The sequence below is a fragment of the Peromyscus californicus genome, unplaced genomic scaffold (assembly GCF_007827085.1).
Source record: "Peromyscus californicus insignis strain IS unplaced genomic scaffold, ASM782708v3 Scaffold_8__1_contigs__length_139910024, whole genome shotgun sequence".
Lineage (NCBI taxonomy): Eukaryota > Metazoa > Chordata > Mammalia > Rodentia > Cricetidae > Peromyscus > Peromyscus californicus.
Window position 1 is genome coordinate 133,764,537 of NW_026294606.1, and position 24,562 is coordinate 133,789,098.

Consider the following 24,562-nt stretch of genomic DNA (forward strand, 5'->3'; position numbering starts at 1 on the left):
TTCAAGGCCAGCCTGGTCTACAGAGTGAGTTCCAGGAGAGCCAGGGCCACTTCACAGAGAAATCCTATCTGGGGGGGGTAGGGGGGAGGGAGAAAGATTATTATAATAAAAATCTTAGCTAGAATGCACAAGCAAGGCATTTGCACATATTTCTGACGGGTCTATCAAATGTCGTAACTTTTCTCAAGAATAATTTGGGAATATATACCAAGAATAATACAATCTCTTAAACACAATTTTATTTCTAGGTACTAATTCCAAGGATAAAAGTAGTTACAAATGTTCATATATAAGACTATTATATTATCTATTTATTTGCCCTTTTGTTTGTTTGCTTGTTTGTTTTGAGACAGGATCTCAAGTAGCTCAGGCTGGCCTCAAATTCTATAAACAGCCCAAAGACATCCTGATCCCCTGCCTTTATCATCTAAGTATTGGAATTACAGGCATGTGCCAACCACGCCTGGTTTACTCAGTGGTAGGGATTAAACCCTGGGCTTCATTCTTACTAGGCAAGCATTCCACCAGTTATACAATATGGCTAACTCACAACATTATCTGTGATGAGAGCATTCCACCAGTTATACAATATGGCTAACTCACAACATTATCTGTGATGAGCCAAGTCTAAAGACAACTTAAATGTGCCAATCTGGGATGCTATAGCTTGCACAGGGAATGTCCCCACAGGATGATGTGGCAAAGGATAGCATCCAGCAGATGGCATTATACGGGGAGGTGGTGGAAAATTTAGGAGGTGAAGCTAGGCGGGAAGAAGCAGTCACAGGAGGTATGCCTAGCCCCTCCCCTTCATGTGTCTCACTTCCTCTCTGCAGGAGAGAAGCAGCTCTGCCAAGTAACCCCTCCCCCCACCGTGACCGTCAGCCTCAGGGCGGCCAAAGGGATGGAGCGGCAGACCACGGACCCACTCTTCCCTGTAGACTGTTCATCCCACGCATCTGTCAGAGTTAAAAAACACAGCTAGCACATGGGAGAACGGTTACATAGGCTGAAGGCTAACCAGCGCTGTGAACTACTAACTACTGCCTAGGATGAAACAGAAGACCTTACTTACACTCCACCCCTGGCACAAGCTACGGAGAAAGCTGGCAACATGTTCCTTCATTCAAGAAATGCTGAATGGGGCTGAGAGAGTGCTCAGTAGCAGAGTGCTTGCCATTTATGGACAAGGCCTTGGGTTCCACCTCCAGAACTCCCACACCCCATCCCACTGCAAGCACCCAAACCTGAGTTTGATCCCCAGAACCCATCTTTAAAAAGCCAAGCATGTTGTCATGTACTTGTCACCCTAGGATGAAAGAGGCAAAGACAAGCACTTTTAGCCTATTTAGCAAGCCAATTTAGCCTACTTGGTGAGTTCCAGGCCAGTGAGACCTTGTCGCAAAAATAAAGGGGTGGGGGGACCAGAGAAAATGGCTGAGGAACAAGACTGGAAGTTGTCCTCTGACCCCCCCCACACACACACACACAGGCACGCGCACACGCACGCATACACACACACAGGTACACACATGGACACACACACGGGCATACACATACAGGCATGCACACAGGCACACAAACATGTATACATACACATACATACATACACATACACACACACACACACACACACACACACACACACGGGCACACACATGGACACACATACAAAGGCACATAAAACATGCATATACACACACATACAAAAACAAGGAAATAGAAAATAAAAAGCAGTAAGTCCTATAAAAGCCAAGATAGCATTATTCCATATTTATTTATGTGAATTAAAGGCCATATGTTGGAATACACCACCATGAGTAACTGAAAACTGGCTCCATGGGACAGTTTGTTCATTTACACATAATACAGGCAAATCCACTGTACACCACATACTGACTACAGCAGAGCCTCAGAGAGCATCAAGAGACGCTTGAAACCCGGGCTCTGCCGAGGGCACAGAAATATGCTAATTATACATCAATTTCCCTCCCAGTCCTTGTTGGGCCTTCCTGTCTGAGAGTCAGCAGCAGAGCTCTTGGCTCAAAACAAGCCAGCAGAACCAAAAGCTTAGAATTTGCTGTATTCACTGTTCAGCTAATGGGATTTCAAAAACCGTCATCAGGTTAGAAACAAAGAGAACCCTGTCTATTCTGCCCTCCTCAGGACCCTTTTGCAGGCTCTGAGTTCTGCTGTGTTCCTAGAGCTAACCATGGTGCCCTATAGCCACAGACACTTAAGTATTTGTTTAAATGAACTGGCTTTGCCACAGTTCTCTGAAAATGTAAGTCTGAAGTTGGATATTAAGGTTAGAATATGTACAGTTTCCCCACAGGTTCATTCCTCTGTGTGTGTATGTGTGTGTGTGTGTGTGTGTGTGTGTGTGTACATGCACACTCAAGTATGTGCAGGTGCCCAGCCCATGAATACATGGGCATCCTCTATCACTTTCCACCTGTTTATATTTTTATTTTATTTCGTTTATTTATGTATGTATTTGTTTGTTTGTTGAGCCTGGAACTTGTCATTTCAGCTAGTTGATACCCCTGGGATCCACCTGACCCCGCCCCAACAATGCCATGGTTACAAATGCACGCCATGAGTCTGGTGTTCACCTGGGTCCTGAGGATTACACCTCAGGTCCCAGTGTTTACACATGAGCACTTTACCCACTGAGCCGTCTCTGCAGTCCTGACTTCCTATTCTGAATGTTTATGTCCCGGCTGCTTGGCACTGCTCTCAGAGGGTATGGAATCTTCCAGAAGCAGACCATGGAAAGTCAGAGCCTGGGCCTTGGTTCCATCGCACCCCATCTTGTTCTGGTCTTCCATGACGTGAACGACCTCCACACACATCCCCACTGGTGAGAGCTGTCTCACTGTGCTGTCCCTGGCAGGGTGAGCGGGAACTGCGAGCCCAAATAAGCCTTTCCTCTCTTAGGTTGTGTCTGTCCACAATTTCGATCACAGAAGTGTAAAAGTAACTACTATATTGGCTACACATAAGCTAAGTTCAATTAAATCTCACTGTACTGCAATATAACAAAATTTCCAAAATCGTTTCAAACCTTTTCAAAAATTAGAAACCAATAGTCAATAGTCATAAAACTGAAGATTTAGCTGCATTGGTGGCACACAACTTTAATCTCAGCACTCAGGAGGCAGAGGCAGGCGGAGCTCGAGGAGTTCTAGCCCAGCCTGGTCTACAGAGCGAGTTCTAGGACAGGCAGGGATACACAGAGAAACCCTGTCTTGAAAAACCAAACCAACCAAACAAACAAATGAAAAACTAAACATTGCATTAGCATAGGACCCTTTATGATTTTCATAAATTAGTCAAATTGGCTGGGAAGATGGGCCAATTTGTAAAGTGCCTCCTCCACAAGCATAAAGGCCTGTGCTTGGATCCCCAGCACCTCTACAAAACCCTGGGTGTGGTAAACCGTGTGTGTGATCCGAGTGTATGGAGGGAGGAGTACAAACAGGCAGAGCCCTGGAGTTCAGTTGGCAGCCAGGTTAGCTAGTTGGTGAACTCAGGTTCAGTGAGAAACCCTGTCTCAAAACTAATGTGGAGAGCGACAGAGAACGCCACACATCAACCTTGGCCTCCACACGTTGTGCACATGTACATATGCAAACACAAACACACACATACACTATATACAAATACAAATGCAAATAAAGTAAATAACATTCTATGAAATATTCAATATAAATCAAAGCTGAGTAGGACAAACCCAAATGCTTTCAAATAGACTTGTCAATAATTTACTATCTCCAATGAACAAAAATGCACTATTCTAGGACCAAATAAGATAGAAAATAATAATCACACAAAAAAAATCAAGACCCAGTTAAATTCACTTAGGATTATTAAGTAAAAAATAAATTACAAAACTGTTACTTCCTACTTCCTAACTGTTGGACTAACCCTGAAAACAGCAGGACTTAGAGATGGCGTAGCATTAGTCACTGATAGAATCTAAGTTAAATGGCTTTTGAAAATGACGGACTGTTGTACTGGTTTGAAAAGGGTCTTTGATGGAGAAATGGCTTTGATGGCTACTTACATACCACAATGAAGTACAGGATCAAAGTACTTCATCATTACATCCAAATTAGCTGGTAACTATGAAGGCTTCCTAGGTGCTCACAGAAGTTGGTCCTTAGAGAATGCCGATAGTTGTGACATTCTTCCTACATCAACTCTTACAATCCACAAAGTTGGCTGCTTTACAGAATAACATTAAATAAGAAGCTAAGGAGTAAGAGACATGAAGTCTCTTGCCAGATATCCCATGGCATAAATAACAGCTGTAGCCATTAAATAGATACCAGGGGACGTAGTTAGAGCAATGTCCCAAGCAGAGGACTTTGGTAAGGCAGCTGCTCCACAAAACATCAGCCAAGGCCAGCAGGAAGACCTCCAAGTCATGGCTGACCTGCACCGCAGCACGGCAAACTCCATTCTGCATCACTACCTCCAAGTCATGGCTGACCTGCACCGCAGCACGGCAAACTCCATTCTGCATCACTTTCCCACATTTAGAGCCCACTGTAGAAGTCAGGCACTCACAGACAGCCTGCTCCCTCTACCGGTGGCTACCTCTAACAATAACATTTCTAAAAGGCCGACAATGAAAAGAACAGGAAAACACATCCTGCATCAGCTATTTTCAGAACAGCAACCCATCAGTGAGAATATTTAGAATTGCTGGGATGCAATTTATCAGTTCTAAACACTACACACTAATCCTATGTATATCAAAACATACCCCGTAAGAGTTTTAACAGCCTAAAAACTACAGAATGAAAAAAATTAACAAAATCAGTCCCCCATGTTATTAACAGGGTGACCTGAGAAGGGGGTAATTGGCCTTATTCTTTGTTTGAGTTAGCTTTCTATTGCTGTGATAAACACCATGACCAAAAGCAACCTGGGAAGAAAATGGTTATTTCATTTTATGCTTCCATGTTACAGACCATCACTGAGGAAATTTAGAGCGGACAGACACTCACTCACCCAGGAACCTGGAGCAGTAACTAAGCAGAGCCCATGGAGGAAAGCTGCTTACTGGCTTGCTTTCCATGGCTTGCTCAGCCTGCTTTCTTAAATCATCCATGCCAGAGGTGGCACTATCCAGTGTGTGGGCCTTCCTACAGTAATAATCATTAATCAAGGAAATGCCCCTACAGACTTGCCTACAAGCAGCCTGATGGAAACATTCCCTTAAATAATGTTCCTTCTTCCCAGATGACTCTAGTTCAAGTCAACAAAAAGTAACCAGCACAATCTTCACTCAGGTCACACCAAAATCCTATCATGTGATCTAGCTATGATCCTGGGTATATACCCAGAGGATCCATATCCTACCACAGAAATCTACATCCATATCCTACCACACAGAAATACTTGAAAATCTATAATATATATATAATATATATAATATATATAATATATATATATTATATTTATATATATTCATTCCTAGCTGCTCTACTGACAATAGCTGGAAAATAGAATCTACCTAGATGTCCATCAGCTGACTTGTGTGTTTAATTTGGAGTATCTGTAGAAGTCAGGCGTCAGAAAGGGCTCATGACAGAGGGCAACAGGCCTTCCTGGAAGGAGGGACGTAGGACACATGTGAAATGAAGGGAACACTGGGGATTAAAGCTTCAGCAGGGATAGAAGTGGAGGAAGGAAGGAAGGAGAGGCAGGGCTGGTTAACCAGACTAAGAGTGTACTTTAAAAGGCTATGGAAATCCACCATTTTATAAGCTAATTAAAATATAATTTCTAAAAGAGTTTAGGGGCTAGAGAGATGGTTCAGCAGTAAGATCAGTGGCTGCTCTTCTAGAGGATCCAGGTTCATTTCCCAGCACACACATGGCAGCTCACAACCATCTGTAACTCAAGTCCCAGGGGATCCAACAACCTCCTTAAGCCTCCATGGGCAACACATACACACACGGTGCACAGATATACACAAAGACAAAACACCCATGCACATAAAATAAAAATAAATAAATCCATATAAATAAATTTTTAAAGTGTTTGAAAGGGTGTACCTTTATGATGGATCATGCTTCCCCTAGAAGACATGCATTATTAAGTGAAAACCTCGAGGCCAGGTATGAGATAACTCCCAACAAGTTATTGGCAAGGGAAACCCCAGAGGCCCATCAAACAACATAAGTTGTTGCCACTGTTCCTGGTTACCTACAATAACTACAGGGTAAAAACCCTATTGCTGAGGACAATACGCACTTTGGTTATAGCATATAGAGAAATCAAGCTTGAACTGACCTGAAAACTTCTTTGCTAGTTAGCTTTCATGGTGCCAGAGGTGCCATGCAGGCTACTGGAGGATAAAAGTCATCACTTATCTAGCACTGGACCCTGGGTAAGGATCCAGAATATAAACCCTTTATCCAAGATGTGCCCACTTGTGTAGTAATGGCATGACTGTTATGAAGGTAACCAACCACTTTTAACAACAGATTTAAGGCCTGTTCCACAGCAAAGAAATCTTGCCTAGTCCTGTAAACCTGATCAAAAGTCCATGACTGGAGAGGTCACAGACCCTGGGATGAGGGGGGCAGGCATAGAGGGGGCATCTGCTATTTTTCTGCTAAACAGGCATGTTGTCAGACTTCCTTCTAAAGGTTTAATTTATATCCATAGATTCAAGCTGCTCTCAACCTTGGTCAGAGAAGTTCCTTTCTACAGTAAACATCAATTAATGCAAAAACTCTTCACTGTTCAAAGTGCTGAGAATAAGTAACTGTTGAGTGTTCGGTCCTAAGTGAGACAACTATCTCGATCTCCACAAGGCTCAGAGCCTATTACAAACGATGGAACAGAAAGATGCTAAGGGCAGGTGGGTAAGGAGTGTTATGGAATTCTGCCTTCTAGACATGACATGCCAGCTGCATTTATGAACTCATAGTAGCTGTGAAGACCTGCACAAAATCAATTAGGTCAATAATTCCAACATGGATGGGTTAAAGAGATGGCTCCGTGGTTAAGAGCACTGGCTGCTACTCCAGAGGACCCAGCATCTATTCCCAGTCGTGAGCATGGCAGCTCAGAACTGTACATAACTCAAGTTCCAGGGGCTCTGATGACCTCAAGCATCCATGCATGTGGTACACTAACATACACGCAGACAAGACGCCCATACACATAAAATAAAAACAAATAACAATTATTCCAGCACGGAAGAGGGAGGAACTCATGAGGTTCTACTTGTAGCTAAGGAGTCACTGGCAACTGATGGCTGCTGGGGTCAGGAAGCCACTTCACTTCTTTTCCAGTGTGTACCCACCAATAAACAGGCCACCCATGTTCATCAGAGCAGCACCAACCAGACTCAGCAGGTTATTTTAAAAAAGAAAGAAAGAAACTAAAGAGGACTCAAAGGCAGGAGAAGCATGGGTTTCAGAGTCAGGGGAGACGAATGAAGAAGTTGGGAGTGGATATGATCAAGATACACTGTATACATGCATGAAACTATCAAAGAATAAAAGATAAAAATAAATCAGTAAAACCAAATAATACCAAAGTAAGAGACACAATGCTGAACCAGAATTTTAAGTTTTAATGCCATTTCTTTTTTTTAAAAAAAGAGAGCCGGGTTGTGGTGGCGCACGCCTTTAATCCCAGCACTCGGGAGGCAGGCAGATCTCTGAGTTTGAAGCCAGCCTGGTCTACAGAGTGAGATTCAGGACAGCCAGGGCTACACAAAGAAACCCTGTCTCAAAAGAAAAAAAAAAAAGAAAGAAAGAAAGAAATGAAACCCACACTATAATAAGATTCTCCCATCTATAAGAATAAGATGTTATATTTATTTTTGGCATATTTAGGTATGTGCTGTGCATATATGTATACAAGTATGTTTACACGCATGAGGATACACATTTATGTATGTGGTGTACATGTATGCACTTCCATGCGGAGGCCTGGGATTGATGCCCTGTGTCTTTCTCACTCCCTCTCCAGTATGTCTACTGAGGGGCAGGGTGTCTCCACAAACCCACAACTCCCCTTTGGCTGGTCTGGCTAGCCATCTTACCAGGGAATCCCACCCCACCTGCAGAGTTGAGATTACTGTGGGTGCCCCACCCACCCAGCTCTTCCGTGGGTCCTGGGAGCTCACACTCTGCCCTCACACTTGCACACTCCTCTGTCCTCACACTTGTACACTCTGTCCTCACACTTGCATATTCCTGTCCTCACACTTGCACACTCCTCTGTCCTCACACTTGTACACTCTGTCCTCACACTTGCACACTCCTCTGTCCTCACACTTGTACACTCTGTCCTCACACTTGCACTGCCCTCACACTTGCACTGTCCTCACATTTGCACTCCTGTCTCACACTCGCACTCTGTCCTCACAGCTGCACACTCCTGTCTCACACTTGTACACTCTGTCCTCACACTCGCACACTGTCCTCACACTTGCACAGCGTTTACTCACCAAGCCATCTCCCAACCCCTAGAGATTATATTTTTATAACTTTGTCCTGAGAAACCACCGGCATTGTCTTTTCTTCCTGCACTGTAAGTGAGAGGAGAGTTACAAGTCTTCCTCACGCCTCTCTCACATGTGACAATCTCTCTGTATCTTTCCTTTTGAGAGGATCCACTTCAGTGAAGACTGGATCAGTGACAACCATCTCCTACATGCACGACAGATTGTGACTTCAAGTAACAATACCAACGTGTTTCTCTTAGGACAACTATCAGAATGCTAGAATGTGCTCTATAAAAGGGAGTTCAGACACAGCATAACAAACCTGAGTAGACAGCATAAGGCCTAGGAACAAAAGATAACCCACAAGAGTTATAGAAACCAAACACCTAATGAGCCTCAATATACCTTAGCAGAGCAGGTGTACTACAGTTTTCTCCAAAAGTTAAGATATGAAGTAGGTACTTTACCATTACCATTCTAAAAACATATTCACAATTTATGTTTATACATACCATTAAAAAATAAATCTAAGCCGGGTGGTGGTGGCGCACGCCTTTAATCCCAGCACTCGGGAGGCAGAGCCAGGCGAATCTCTGTGAGTTCGAGGCCAGCCTAGGCTACCAAGTGAGTTCCAGGAAAGGCGCAAAGCTACACAGAGAAACCCTGTCTCGAAAAAACCAAAAAAAAATAAAAAAATAAAAAAAATAATAATAAAAATAAACCTAATTTTTAAAAGAAAAAACTATTTCTTCATTTTGGTTCTAGTTTTGTATAGCTCAGGTTAACCTCAAACTCATAGCAAATCCCTGACCTCAGCACCCTGAACACAAGGTGTTCAAATGACAGTGGCCCCCCATAGATTCATGTATTGGAATGCTTGGTCCCCAGATGGTAGAACTGCTTGGGAAAGAGGAGGTGTGGCCTTGCAGGAGAAGGTGTTTCACTGGGGGTGAGCTTTGAGGTTTCTTTCTTTCTTTTTTTTTAATTAACATTTTTTTCCCTTTATTTTACATACTGACCAGAGTTTCCCCTCCCTCCTCTCCTCCCAGGCTTTGAGGTTTCAAAAACCCACACTATGCCCAGTTAGCGCTCTCTGCCTCCTGGTTGTTGTCTCAATATGCAAGCTCTCAGCTACTGCTCCAGCACCATGCCTATCTGTCTGCTGCCATGCTCCCCAACATGATGACAGTGGATTCAGTCTCTGAAACCTGAAGTCCCCACTTCGAGGCTTCCTTCCTTTTCAGAGTTGCCTTGGTCACAGTGTCTCTTCACAGCAAGAGAAAAGTACCTAGACACTAGGATTAGAGGCATGTGCCACCACAACTGGCTCAAAAATGCATTTTTAATTGTTAGTATTACCACACATCTTTTTTCTGTAGTATGTGAGATACAGTATTACAGTTTTACTTTCTATTTCCTTGATTACACCTCTTCATAAGGGTACTTTCACACCAATTTCTTCATTAAAAGCATGGTCATGAGGCAGGGCGGTGGTGCCGTACACCTTTGATCCCAGCACTCTAGAGGTAGAGGGAGGCAGATCTCTATGAGTCTGAGGCCAGCTTGGTCTACAAAGTGAGTTCCAGGACAGCCGGGGCTATTACAAAGAAACCCTGTCTCAAGAAAATAAATAAATGAATATATAAAACAAAACAGGCATTCTAATCCCATCTCTAGGTCCCCAATGCTCAACTCTGAAGTGCCTATGTAGACACAGCAGGCTCGTCCTGCTGCTGTCCAGATCCTTTTCCGTCACAGTGAAGCCATCAAGTTAACTTTTCTGCACTGCTCCTCGTGTGCCCACAGGTGACAGTACCTCTGTTTTTAACGACAGTCCACTGTTAAAGAATATCGTTGCGACAGCAATGTAGGACACAGTTATCTCTGGCTTCAGTGGTCCTACAAGAAGAGCAAGGAGTTACTGTTAGAAAAGCATCTGCAGTAAATGAGTTGGTTTAAAGAAGGCTGCTTTCAACATTAGTGCTGTACCCTCATGTCCCATTCTCTCCACGTGAAGCATCCTGTGATATTATCATGTCTAAAATGTCAACAGTGCCCAGGCCGAGAAGGAAGAGTAGACACTATTTGCTTCTCCTGTACATGTGTTCCTGAAAGTCGTGTCTACACTGTATCTGTATCACTGTATCTGTGAGTGGGATCGTATTTGGAAATAGGACTACTGTAGAGAAAATCCAGATGAGGTTTTACTGAGATTGGGTAGCTATCCAACAACTACTTATGCTTGTCTGCTTATGTGTTTGCAGTACCAGGGATGAACTCAGGGTCTCACACACGCTGGGCAAGCACTCCACTACTGAGCAGCACTAGCAGCCAGCCCCAGTGACTGGTACTCTGAGGGACCTTTGGATGCAGACACACAGCAAAGACAGGACAACGACTGGAGTTATGACACCACAGCCAAGGAAGCCAAAGATACTTGTGAACACTTGCTAAAAGAAGCAAGAAAGAGGATTTCCCCAGACCCTTTGGACGCCTGGCCTACAGAACTGAGAGAATAAATTTCTATCATTCTGATGTATTTCTTAGGCAATTTGTTGCTAGAATGGGTTTGCTTCAAGTCAAATTACATGATCACAATCATAGAGTTCCCCAAACCCTCCACCATATCTACTGATATTTTATATATATACATATATATGTATATATATATATATGAGATCAAATTTTGAAAGAAATCACTTTCTTATTTATACAAATTTATTCATTCAACAAACACTTGTTAATCCACTAATATATCTTTGATATTTGTAGGACAATATAAAAGAAACAAAAATTCCCTCAAACAATGTAATAAGCTATTTCGTATACCTGGCATTAATACGAAGCCTTTAGCTGAGACTGGGAAAGCAGAGCACAAAGGGACAAGCATGCCCAGCATTCCATTTGCAGCATAAACTTCTAAAAAGAGGCACAGTGCTTTCCAAACTGCGAGCATAGCTGTCTCAATAGTGCACAGGGACACACTTCTCCAACAACTAAAGAGTCAATTAAGAAGCAGAATTTGAAGGAATCTGACTCAATTTAGAAGTAGAGTGCTCCCATAAGTTTTAACTGTCTGAATTTTAACTCGAGTCATTTTTAATCCCACCCCCAGTCCTCACTTTTTGTCAGTCCCTATTCTTGTCCCTCTGGCTCTGTCTACAGTGGTGCCTCCAGAATCTCTAGAGAGGAAGAAGAGTCTGAGAAAATCAGTGACATGGTTACAGGCAAAAGATAAAGAGAGGTCCAAAGACACATGTACATAGATAACACGTGGCATTCAATTCAGTGGACTAATCCTGAACGTGCAACGTTCCAGATTCAGAGACAAGCCACACCGACTTTTGTAGATGCACATCCACAATACTAGATGTACATCTAAAGAATTCTAACCCAAGAGACTTAGTGGGGCTATTCCAGGGCTACTTAGAATGTACCTGTCAGGGAGAAAGGGGGAGTAAAGAGACCCAAAGCTCCTCCTTGACACACACAACTGTAAAGCTAACAGGTGGCCCCAAGTTGGGAACTCTTCAGGACTAGAGGTCACCCAGGACACAAATGAAAACTAGGCAAATACTTAAAACAGAGGAATGAGTTAAAACTAGGGTATAAATTTGTCCCTTTTCCAAACTAATAATTATATTTCCCAGGTCACCAAAACAATAAGATTCCGATCTTTATAAAGCTTAATTAGTTGGTGGTTTCCTTTGCCTTTAAATACAATTCAAATAATATTAGTCAACAGAAATGGAAGAAACTCACACAATCAAAAAAAAAAAAAAAAAAAAAGAGGGTCACTAAGAAAATGAAGCCATTTTGAGTCCTAAAACCCAGTCTTTTTATTTTGTTGTTGCTGTTTGTTTTTTGAGACAAGGTCTCTCTAATACAGCCCTGCCTGTCCTGGAACTCGCTCTGTAGACCTTGAACTGAGATCCACCTGCCTCTACCTCCCTAACAATGAGATTAATGGGTTGCCTGGCCACCCTGCCTGCCTCGCCCAGTAACATTCCACAGAAGCCATTCTTCATCTATGTCCATTTCACCTCCAAGCATCATCTAAAATATTCTAAGATTGCAGGGCTTGTGCATATGCTTTCAATCCTAGAAAAGGCAGGAGACTCTCTGTGAGAAGGCCAGCCTAGATTATATAGCTAATGCTAGGACAGCCAGGGTTAACTGTGAGACGATGTCTCAAAAAAACAAATGAATTAATTAAAATAAAAAATAAAATACTCGCCTTTAATCCCAGCACTCGGGAGGCAGAGGCAGGCGGATCTCTGTGAGTCTGAGGCCAGCCTGGTCTACAAAGCGAGTTCCAGGAAGGTGCAAAGCTACACAGAGAAACCCTGTCTCGAAAAACCAAAAAAAAAAAAAAAAAAAAATGCTCTTTAAGATATGTAGATAATAAATATACTTCAACATATTTCTGTTTTTCTAATGGAGAAACAAATCTTTCCCTTCTAGGATTTACGTCTGACTAATAACTGGAGACACAGGTAGAAAGGACAACTTCCCTGTGTAACTCCACAGGAGCACACCTAGCTTTTACCAAAATGAAGACCACAGTGATAAACCCCATGAGCAAAGAGTTGCAGCAGCTCATGGCTTCCCCGAGTCACACTGGAACGCATCAGCAGCACCTCAGATTGACATGATTATGCCTACCACAGCTGATTTTCAACCTTGTTCTATATTTTTAAGTTAAAAAAGCAAAGTGAACTAAGAATGAATTAATCTACACTAATACCTACTACACTTCTTCCCATCTGGAAAGTTATTCAATTTCTTTAAGAGTAGGGGTCCTATGTCCATCCATTTTCTTCCAGATTAATTTACCAATTGACTGTGGGGGTGACTGAAAAGGAGTCATGCAACCCCTACCCCCCACCCCACCCTCCAAAAGTTAACAGCCTAGATAGGAAGCCATTCAAGAGAACCCTTAAAAACTGCAATAAGGGTGCTGAAGCATCGTTCTCCACAACTGATGGCTTCTGGTGGGGGGGGGGGGGGAGAAGGACCCAGTGTTCTTTAAGGGACTGGCCACTCGGAGTTGACCATGCTCCAGTGAGTATGTGGACTGTTTGTTTCCTTCCTTCCTTCCTTCCTTCCTTCCTTCCTTCCTTCCTTCTTTCTTTCTTTCTTTCTTTCTTTCTTTCTCTCTTTTACTCTCTCTTTTTTTTGGGGGGGTCACAGGGTTGGGGCGCAGGCCTGAGAGCACTGGGCAGTGAGTGGGATTGCCAATCCCTATTGGCATTATGTGAAATTCCCTAAGAATCATTAAAAAAAATTGTTGTAAAAATAAAGAAAACAGCCGGGCGGTGGTGGCGCACGCCTTTAATCCCAGCACTTGGGGACACAGAGGCAGGCGGATCTCTGTGAGTTCGAGGCCAGCCTGGTCTACAGAGTAAGTTCCAGGAAAGGCGCAAAGCTACACAGAGAAACCCTGTCTCGAAAAAAAAACAAACAAAAACAAAAACAAAATAATAATAATAAAATAAATAAATAGATAAATGTACTGAAAGAAGGGTCAGGAAAAAGGGGGGGCGGGTCATGTAGCTCAGGGATATAATGAGTCTCACTCACAAAGCTTGGCTCAACATAAAATACAACATAATGAGCAAAAAAAAAAAAACCTGAGTTGAGTCTTCAAAGAATAAAACCAGAGAGAGGTACAGTAAGTATCTAAAATGCAAAATGAAAAGTACCAACACTTCTCTTTTTAAAAAATGGGGGAAGGGATGGCGGAGCATGGTGATGCACACTTTTAATTCCAGAACTTGGGAGGCAGAGGCAGGTAAGTCTCTGTGAGTTTATGGCCAGCCTGGTCTACATAACAAGTTCCAGGCCAGCCAGAGCTACATAATGAGACCCTGTCCCAAAACAATGAAATAAATAAATTAACTAAATAAAAGAATGTCTAGGAGAGTGTATTATTGTGGATGCATTTTAAAGACCAAATTCCTGGGCTGACAAGATAGGTTAGTGGGGAAAGTTGCTTGGCACCAAGCCAGATAACGAGTTTAATCCACAGAACCCACATAGTAGGAGAGAACTGACTCCTGCAAGCTGTCCTCTAACCTCCCTATGCACACCACACACAAACACAATTAATTAATTGATTAAACTTTTAAAAATCACATTTCTATCCCAGCACTTGGGAAGCAGAGGCCAGCCTGGTCTATATGACAAGTTTCAAGATAGCCAGGGCTCTGTAGAGAGACCTTGTTTTTTTTAAAAAAAAAAAAAAAAAAAAAAAAACACATTTCCAGCATGCAAAGCTGGTAATTGGTACCTTGTACCTGGTAACTAAAAGAAATGCTTTAGGGACTATACGGATATGAGAGGCCAGGACAGTGGTGGTGCATGACTTTAGTCCCAGGTCCCAGCCTTCGAGGCAGAGTCAGGGAGATCTCTGTAAGTTCCGGGCCAGCCTGGTCTACAGAGTGAGCTCCAGGACATCCAGGGCTACACAGTGAAACCCTATCTTAAAAAAAAAAAAAAAAAGATTGTGAAAGAAATATTTTCAGTGACATTTCTGCCTTGTTTTTAAATTTGTGTTGATGAGGGCGCAGTGAAAGTGTTACTTGATGCTATTTTGAGTTTTGTTTTTTTATTTTACAGGTGAGACCATCAGCTGAAATGGTCACAAAAAATAAAGTTCTCAACCTAACAACCTACACAGAAAATCCCAAATTGTTTGGCTCTTCTTAAGACAAGTAGGTTTTACACATGTAAGGCCCTAGAAGAAACACGATGTCTAATATTTAGCTGATTCTGCCCTGTTCCTCTAGACTAAAAATCAAAGCATAGAAAATGTCTTTATTTTACAGGGTCTTCTCTTTATAGTGATTATTTATCTTTAATTCTCTGTCTGTCTCCGTCTCTGCCTCTCTCTCTCTCCCCAAAAACTATTATTTTAGATTTTTGCCATTGTTATGATAAAAGAGGAAGCCCAGGTCTCCAGTCTCCCCTAACTAAGCTCTGATCTGTTACCTGGCTTTAGGCCCTAACATTACAAAAGCAGCATTGGGAGGTGGGGGTGGGGGCTGAAGAAGTGCTTCAGGGCAGAGCATGTGCTTAACAAGGGTGCACCAGGGTCCTGGGTTCATCCCCAATACTCCAATCAAAAAATAAAGTGGCATGATGTTTTAAAACGTGTTATAAGCTGAGACTATTCTGCTTCTACTTTATGACTGAAAAAAAAAATCCTGTGTTAATACCATAAGGATTATTGAAAATGGAACATATTTCTTTTGTTTGTTTGTTTGTTTTGTTTTGTTTTTTGAGACAGGGTCTCACTATGTAGCCCTGACTGTCCTGAAACTCACTCTATAGACCAGGCTGACCTCGAACTCACAGAGATCTGCCTGCCTCTGCCTCCCGAGTGCTGGGATTAAAGGTGTGCACAACCACCGCCCAGCTGGAACACATTTCTAAGACACAATAACGTACAAATTTCAATAAACAGAGTCCAATAGAACAAACAAGATCACAGAATTCATCTTGTATCTGCCAGAGCAAGAAGTTCCAGAGAACTGATTCAACCATTCAGTCACCTTCCTGTCCACATAGCATTCAGAAAATTCAGGTAAAAGTCATTTGGCAAGCCCAGCTTCTGCAGAGTTACAGGCCACACATCACCAGTGATTTCATCTCAATACTGAGCAAATTAAAAGCTCTCACCCCAAGCACTGTAACCAGTACAGTGGGTCACTTCAAAGACACTAGACCTGCAGCTCCAGGGACAAGGGGTTCTTCACTGGACAGAATTCAAAATCCCTAACTTCACAGTTTCCCAAAAGCTCACAGAAAGGGTGTATCAAAAACTAACTCCGGGCTGGGGATTTAGCTCAGTGGTAGCAAGCGCAAGGCCCTGGGTTTGGTCCTCAGCTCCAGAAAAAAAAAAAAAAGACAAAATAACAAAGAAAACAACAACAAAACAAGAGTCTAATTCAAAAACTAACTCCAGAGGCGGAGGCAGGTAGATCTCTGAGTTCAAGGTCAACCTGGTCTACAGTGAGTTCCAGGACAGCCAGGGCTACACAGAGAAACACAGGAGGTGGGGGGGGGGGGGGGGGGGGGGGGGGTTGGGGGTGGACCAGGGATCTAAATGGTAGCTTCAGAAAGATAAATGATGGAGTTGTGGTCTTGTGGTCACAATAACGTATTCTATGTTGCATCTAAATTCTATGTATATATGTTTCATTTAAATTTTAAAATATGTAAATTTAAAAGGAAAAATCTCAAATAATCAAAAGCTTTCCTATCCACAATCACCGTTTTAAATAATTCCATTCAAACAATTCCAGAAGCTACTTCTAAATGGAGAAACTAGGGATGGGGGAAGAATGAACCACTTACTATTCTGAGGTATCATGCATTCACTTCCAGAAGGTTTTAACAAGAAGGTACAATTTCAAAGACCCACATAAGCACCTCCTACTTGAAAATGACTACGTGTGTCCTCTTCTGTTCTTACTTGGACCCGCTGCAGGATCTATGTATTCTATCCATCAATAAACTTGAGATCTAACACACAAGGTCAAAAACACAAATGAAGTGAAGAAATTCAATTAATGTCTATGAAAAGCAGGACAAGGTTGTCTGAAGGTGGGGAAGAGGGTATAAAAGGCCAGTGACACTTGCCATGTCCCCACCAGTGTCCACAGACCACATTACAAAGCTCCTACTATTCCCGGATTTGAGTGGGGTTTTAACCCATCCACACTTCCCTGTGCAAACATACACTGTGCATAGCTTAACACAGTCTGCATCTGTTAGATTGCTGCTGTAGCAACTGAATCCCCGCAGCACACGGAAGTAGTGCCCTGTAAGGAAAGAGTGCAACGTGTCAGTCGGCTTGGGAGTTTTGGAGTGTCAGCAACTAAGGCACACTATTCCTCTCCATCATATGATCCACACAAAAAAAGTTTGGAGCAAGAGAGTCCTTTCCCTTTTTTTCGTTTCTTTCTATTTTTTCTCTCTCTTTCTCTCTCCAATAGCCCCCCCCCCTCTCTTTTTAAGGTGCAAAAGGGAGGAGTCGGAAATAGACTTGATAATGAGATCCACTCCAGGACAGATAAGGAACTAGTGGCAACCTAAAGTCCCTTGAGATGGGATGCTACTCTAAAAGCAAGAGGAGTAAGTTTCATTTTCTGTAACCTCACTCCCGGCACTGAGCAGAAGTCATTTGATTGCCCGCAGTAAAAGCAACCTGTACTCCAATTCCTCTGCCCGGTTCCTAATCCCCTCCCGGGTTTGCAAGTGAGCACACCTGGCAGGGCCCCCTCGCGAGCACGCCGTCGTGGGTGGCGGTCGGGCGTGGAGGGGCACGGCCCCCACGGCAGCCAGGGCGGCCGCTCCTCCCGCACGCTCGCAGATGAGTCCTGGAGTGGGAGCCGCCGCGGTGCAGCGGGCAGAGGTGCGGCACTTACCCCCATTCACTCCGACCGACGGCTCCAGCTTAGCGGCGCCGATCGCCACCACTATCCCGACCATGAACCACTCCTTCCTCGCCCTCTCCAGCAGCCTCATATTTGTTAGGGTGGGTGGGTTTGGTTTATTTGTTTGGCCGGCTGGCTTTCCAAGCGGCGATCCCTGAATCCCCGGGGCGTCTCCACACTTTCCTCGGTCCCTCCAGACATGCAGCAGAGCAAGTCAAATTGCCACTCGTAAACTAAAGACCGGAGGGCTGGCTCGGGCGGCTCCGAGGCGGGCTGGGAGTAGTAGTATCCAGTGACAGGAAAGCCTCACTGAGCGCCGCCATCACTACCACGCGCCTCCGAATACACGCGCACTCGGGTCGAGGGCTCCAGGGTACGGGAGACGTAAAATGGAGGCACGCCGGGCGAGAGAGGAGGGTGGAGGGGACCGGTCCCCGGTTGCACTAGCAGGACCCGCTGCCATGCATACGTGTCCAAGCTGGGGGAGGCCCACGGCGGGGGAAGCGGGATGAGGCGCCCCAGACGCCTCGCCTCATGGTGGGTGTCGCCGCAGTAACGCTGTACTGACGGCCTCCCGAGCCCCCGGGCATGCCTCGCAGAGAGCGTCTCTCGCTCCGCCCTGAGCCCGAGGGACGCGCGGAGTGCGCCTGGGTGGTACCGGGTTTCCGCTGTGGCGGCGGTTCCGGTGCGCTCCTCCTCGGAGCATTACGACGACGGCCGACGTCGCGTTGACGTTGCGCGGGGGGAGGGGAGGCACTCGCGGCCTCTGGTTCTCGGCGGGAGCGGTGGCGGCAGACGCGTGTGGCGACCGGCGCGGGAAAGCGGCTTCCTACTTGGGGAAGCGTTAGCCCCGGGGGTAGGTTGAAAATCGGTGGCGGAGCAGACGTCCGGGACGGCAGGCCTCCCGCCTTTCCGCAGCGGCGGCGGCGGGGGGAAGGCGGGGAAGGCGGGCCGGGCCTTCCCGCCAGGTCGGTGGCCTGCCCGGGCCTTTCTGCCCGACCGCCTTCCCGGCCAAAACCCGCCCCGGGAGTGGGGAGGACGGCCGGGATGGGGCAAATCTTCCCTGGGGGGGCGGTGAGAGAGCGGCCCAGGCTCCTCCCCACCCGTGTGCTGCGCGTGGGCGGGCGATTCCGGAGGCCGCGTGGTGCGGGCCTTTGCCCGACCCCGGAGCAGAAGCACTAAAGCAACAGGACGGCCGAGGGGGCCGGGAACTCAGAACAAAAGCAGTGAGGGTCGAGACCCAGGGTGGAGGGTCTGATATCCGGCCCCCGGTTCCTTGCATTGCATTCTGGCGACCTATGACATAGTTTCACGAATGGTCTTCCGAGCATCTACCCTTCCTCTTTATGCACCCAAAGAAAGAAAGGAACAAAGTATTGTGGGACATTTTGAAGCAGCCTGGTATCAGCCACTTGAATAGTTTACTATGGAACGTAACGTTCGAAAGCGATTATACCAGACTTTCATTCTGGATGCATTCAAAGCTTGAAAGAGACTCGGCTTGCAATTTGCTCTATTTAACTTTATCTTGCTGACATGACTCGCTATCCAAAAACTAAGCTGCTTTAAGCAGTTGTGCTATCAGTTCCCAGTTGCACAGCCCCCATTGTAATTATACATCAGGCAGCATGAAGAAAAGCTAATCTCAAGATAAAAAGAACTTAATAGGGAGACATTAAACAATTTCCAGGCAAAAGAAGTACATGAAATGTGATAAAAGATTAATAGAAGGCAGTCACAAGGTAAGTGGAGTTTTGGGAAGTAAAATTTATAACATAATTTTCTTACAGTAATTTTCTCAGTTCAAAAAAAAATCTGCCTCAAAAGGCCATCACAAAGATGGTGCTGGCTTAAGTAAGTCTGCTCACAAGTTCATTCTAGAGACTTTGATCTGTTTAGAACAGAATCTTAATTCATAGAAGACTATTTTAACAATAGTTCATTGAAAATCGTATTGTCAAGGACCGTATTAGTTTGCTAGGGCTGCTATAACAAATACCAACACACACACACACACACACCCCTAAAAAAAAAAAACTGGTTGCACCCAGACAGTAGACATTGGTTATTTTACTGTTGCAGAAGAAGAAAATCTAAAGTGGAGGTGTTAGAGGGCCATGTGTTCTCTGAAGGCCTTTTTCAGTTTCTTGTAGCTCTTGGCATCCCCTGGCCTCCTTGATTTAAGGTTGTGATGCTCCAGTGTCTGCTGGCTTGGTATCACATTCCCCTGCGTATGTCTCTAGTGACTACATCATTTATTCTGCATCCATTGTCAACATTGCCTTTTTTCTGCATATATTACAAAGATACTTGTCCTTGGATTTAGAACTTACCCAAGTAATCCAGAATGATGGGTCAGATTCTGTTACATGAATTATATGAGCTTATATTCTTTCTCCAAATTAAGTAACTGTTTAGTAATGTTCCCTGTAAAAGGCATGTCTTCCTGAACCTCACAATTTGACTTCTGTTAGAAATGAGATGTTGGGGCTGGAGAGATGGCTCAGAGGTTAAGAACACTGACTGCTCTTCCAGAGGTCCTGAGTTCAATTCCCAGTAACCACATGATGGCTCACAACCATCTGTAATGAGACCTGGTGCCCTTTTCTGGTCATACATGTTGTATACATAATAAAGAAATAAATCTTTAAAAAAAAAAAGAAATGAGACGTTTGTAGGTATAAATACCTAAGAAGAGGTTATATTAGATTCAGGCAGGTCCCAAATCCAATAACTACTGTTCTTTTAAGAATGTAATGTGAAGGTCTGCATGAGAGATAGGTGGAGTATAAGCACCACATAAAGGTGAAAGCCCTAACTGGCTTGAGGTATCTGTAAGCCAAGGGATCCAAAGAACTGCTGACTACCACTAGAAGCTAGGATAGAGGCCAGGTACAGATTTTTGTTCAGGCTTCTGATAGAAACCTCACCTTCATACTTAATGAGTCCCTGAACTATAAGAAAATCAATATTTTTAATCCCTCCCCCATTTGCAGTGCATTGTTACAGCAGCCTGAGGAAACTAATACAAAAATATTCACAGGTGCTCGTGTGCAGTAGTCCTAGCGGCTTTTCTGTTCTGTTCTGAGACCCAGCAGCTGTCACCGGCGAGCTACTTGGAAGATCCATTCAGCGAGCTTCTAGGAGCTTGAGACCTTCACAGTCCCCTCCGACTCTGAGCTGGAAGGAAAGATGGTTGAAGCAGATCGCCCAGGAAAGCTCTTCATTGGTGGGCTTAATACAGAAACAAATGAGAAAGCCCTTGAAGCGGTATTTGGCAAGTATGGACGAATAGTAGAAATACTTTTGATGAAAGATCGCGAAACCAACAAATCAAGAGGATTTGCTTTTGTCACCTTCGAAAGCCCAGCAGATGCTAAAGATGCAGCTAGAGATATGAATGGAAAGTCCTTGGATGGAAAAGCCATCAAGGTGGAGCAAGCTACCAAACCATCATTTGAAAGTGGCAGACGTGGACCACCTCCACCTCCAAGAAGCAGGGGCCCTCCCAGAGGTCTTCGAGGAGGAAGTGGAGGAACTAGGGGACCCCCTTCGCGTGGAGGATACATGGATGATGGTGGCTATTCCATGAACTTTAACATGAGTTCTTCTAGGGGACCACTTCCAGTAAAAAGAGGACCACCACCACGAAGCGGGGGTCCCCCTCCTAAAAGATCAACGCCTTCAGGACCAGTTCGAAGCAGCAGCGGAATGGGAGGAAGAGCCCCAGTGTCACGTGGAAGAGATAGCTATGGAGGCCCTCCACGAAGGGAGCCCCTGCCATCTCGCAGAGATGTTTATTTGTCCCCAAGAGATGATGGATATTCTACAAAAGACAGCTATTCAAGCAGAGATTACCCAAGCTCCCGTGACACCAGAGATTATGCACCACCACCAAGAGATTATACCTACCGTGATTATAGTCATTCCAGTTCACGTGACGACTACCCATCAAGAGGCTATGGTGATAGAGATGGATATGGTCGGGATCGTGACTATTCAGATCATCCAAGTGGAGGTTCCTACAGAGATTCGTATGAGAGTTATGGTAACTCACGCAGCGCACCCCCTACACGAGGGCCACCACCATCTTATGGAGGAAGCAGTCGCTACGATGATTACAGCAGCTCACGTGATGGCTACGGTGGAAGTCGAGATAGTTACTCAAGCAGCAGAAGTGATCTCTACTCAAGTGGCCGTGATCGTGTTGGCAGACAAGAACGGGGGCTCCCCCCTTCTATGGAAAGGGGGTACCCTCCTCCACGTGATTCCTACAGCAGTTCAAGCCGAGGAGCACCAAGAGGAGGTGGCCGTGGAGGAAGCCGATCTGATAGAGGGGGAGGCAGAAGCAGATACTAGAACCAAGACTTTGGATCAAGGTCTCCATTCAAAGAAACAAAAGATGGAAAGTCTTCTGTCGTAACTACCCAAGGACTACTAAGAAAAGTTGTGTTACCTTTTTAAATTTTTCTGTTTTAAGTTCCCCTTCATCATTTTTGTGTTCTTGTGAGGATAAAAGTAAAACATGATTAATTTTGATATTATGAATTGCTTTCAATAAGCAAATGTTAAATGTGTAAGACTTGACTTGTACTAGTGTTGTAATTTTCCAAGTAAAAGTGTCCCTAAAGACAATTTCCTGTCTTGATTTTTTTTTCCCCCCACCAGTAAATGAGGTGAGCCATTCTAAAATCTTTGAGGGACCTCTAGAGATATCCTTTGGTCCTGGATAAATTAGCCTGCCTATACAGACAAGCTGTTAGGGGTAGTAGAGGGGGAGGTGGGGGGTGCAACTCTTAGGATCTCGGGGTGTCTTCTGACTTAAGCCTCTGTGAAAAACTTGAAGGGCTACTGGCCCAGAACACAAGAAAGCAAAGGCATAAAGCTGACTGGTTTGTTTTCATTTTGTTTTTTTTCTCGACATTTCTTTGGGAATCTTCAAGAGCCTCCCTTTTCCCTCTCCTGTTTTTTATTTATTTGGTTTTTGACACGGAGTTTATTTGTGTAGCCTTGGCTGACCTGGAACTCACCCTAGACCAGGCTGGCCTTGAACTCAAAGATCCACGTACTTCTTTCTGCCTCCTGAGTGCTGGGATTCCCCCACCCCCCCAGACAAGGATTTTCTGTGTAGCTTTGGCACCTTTCCTGGAACTCACTCTGTAGTGAGTCCAGGATGGCCTTGAACTCAGAGATCCACCCCTGCCTCCCGAGTGCTGGGATTAAAGGCGTGTGCCACCACTGCCCAGCTGCATTGTTTAATATTTTTTAAGATTTATATATTTATGTGTGTATGAGTTCCTGTGAGTTTATATGCATCACTCGTATGTAGGTTCCTGTGGAGACCAGAAGAGGGAGAATAGGGTTTTACTCCGTAGCCCAAGCTGGCTTCACACAATGATCCTCCTACTACATCTCCCCAGGGCTAGATTTTAGGTGTTAGCATCACTACTGGCTATCATTTTTTCTGAGGCTTTTGTGTTGCGTTACCTCATTTGCTTTCAGGCAAAAATGGACACAAAAACAGAAAGACAAGATGAGTTGTTTACTCAGTAAATATTCTTTTGGTCCCTTATTACAAAGTACCTCTGGGGGTTGGGGATTTAGCTCAGTGGTAGAGTGCTTGCTAGGCCCTGGGTTCAGTCCTCAGCTCCGGGAAAGAAAAGAAAAAAAAAAGTACCTCTGATATGGACTGGAGAAGTAGCCCAGCTGGTAGAATGCTTGCCTAGCATGCACGACACCTTGGGTTCCAACACCAGCAGCACATAAATTTGAGTGTGAACTGAGTATAGTATAACCCTAGTACTTGGGAGCTTGGGTTGGGAGGATCAGAAGTTCAAGGCTTCGGCTACATTAGGCCCTGTTTCAAAAAACTTGGGATTAGTAATTCATAAGAATTCTCATGGTTCTGAAGACTGAAGTCTAAGGACATAGTACTAGCATCTGGTTATTGCCTCATGCTACATCATAACATAAAGGGGTCATTCATGTAAGTCAAAACAAAGAAAGACTCTGGCCATCATGGCCAGCCCACCTCAGTACTAACTGTAGTTCCCTCCCAGAAGCTCACTTAACTAGTAGGAATTTGGGCCTTGTTTCTGTGCAATATGAGAGGATACATACAAGCTATCCCAAGTATTTTTAGTGAAGAAAGTGCACCTCTACCATATGCCAGGGGTGAGTTGGGTACTGAGCAGTCAGTATGTGAAGCTGACCTCAGGGAGCTTATCTCATGAGAAAAACTGAATGTGGGCTGTGTTGCCGGCTACACAAGTAATCCCATTGCTTGGGAGGTGGACAGGGATCCATCCCTGGGGCAAACTGGTTAGCTGGACTAGCCAGAACAGTGAGCCCTGGGTGCGACAGTGACCCCAGTGGAGAGCAACGAAGACGTCCAGCATCAACCTCTGTCCTACACACAGACACATGCAATCTTACCACACACAAGAAGCTAAATGCCAACACTTGGATTTGTGGAAAGAAGATGTTAAGAGTCGTCTTGTCTGGACCTGCAGGATTGATGGGTATGTGGAGAACTCGCAGGTAAGGAGGAGCTTGACTTTATAAAACTCAAAAGACAGCCAGAGATGGGAAAGGCTTGTGGGGAGCTGGGTAGGATGCAGATCATGAGAAACCTCTG

At 44.6% G+C, this 24,562-nt stretch overlaps 2 protein-coding genes across 14 annotated transcripts in view; one reads left to right on the forward strand and one right to left on the reverse strand.

Annotated features, from left to right (window-relative positions):
• Slc10a7 (solute carrier family 10 member 7) overlaps nucleotides 1-18,619 on the reverse strand; it is a 234,111-nt gene extending 215,492 nt beyond the window's left edge. For 2 of the 13 annotated variants that reach the window (XR_008215640.1, XM_052727221.1), the window contains exons 1-2: nucleotides 17,917-18,581; nucleotides 10,299-10,381 (exon numbers count right to left, since the gene is read on the reverse strand). Coding sequence is in view for 12 of the 13 variants with exons in the window: in XM_052727221.1 (XP_052583181.1) it covers nucleotides 10,299-10,381; nucleotides 17,917-18,016 (183 nt within the window). In the remaining variant the exon portion in view is untranslated. Of the gene's footprint in view, nucleotides 1-10,298; nucleotides 10,382-17,916 lie in introns of all 13 variants that reach the window. The other 11 variants (XM_052727222.1, XM_052727225.1, XM_052727226.1 and 8 more) reach the window with 9 other exon arrangements.
• Nucleotides 18,620-18,667: 48 nt separating this feature from the next.
• On the forward strand, nucleotides 18,668-22,464 carry LOC128103142 (RNA binding motif protein, X-linked-like-1). The gene is made up of 2 exons (XM_052727220.1): nucleotides 18,668-18,781; nucleotides 20,969-22,464. The coding sequence occupies exon 2, from the start codon at nucleotides 21,118-21,120 to the stop codon at nucleotides 22,282-22,284; it is 1,167 nt and encodes a 388-aa protein (XP_052583180.1). The 5' UTR covers nucleotides 18,668-18,781; nucleotides 20,969-21,117; the 3' UTR covers nucleotides 22,285-22,464.
• The last annotated feature ends 2,098 nt before the right edge of the window (nucleotides 22,465-24,562 follow it).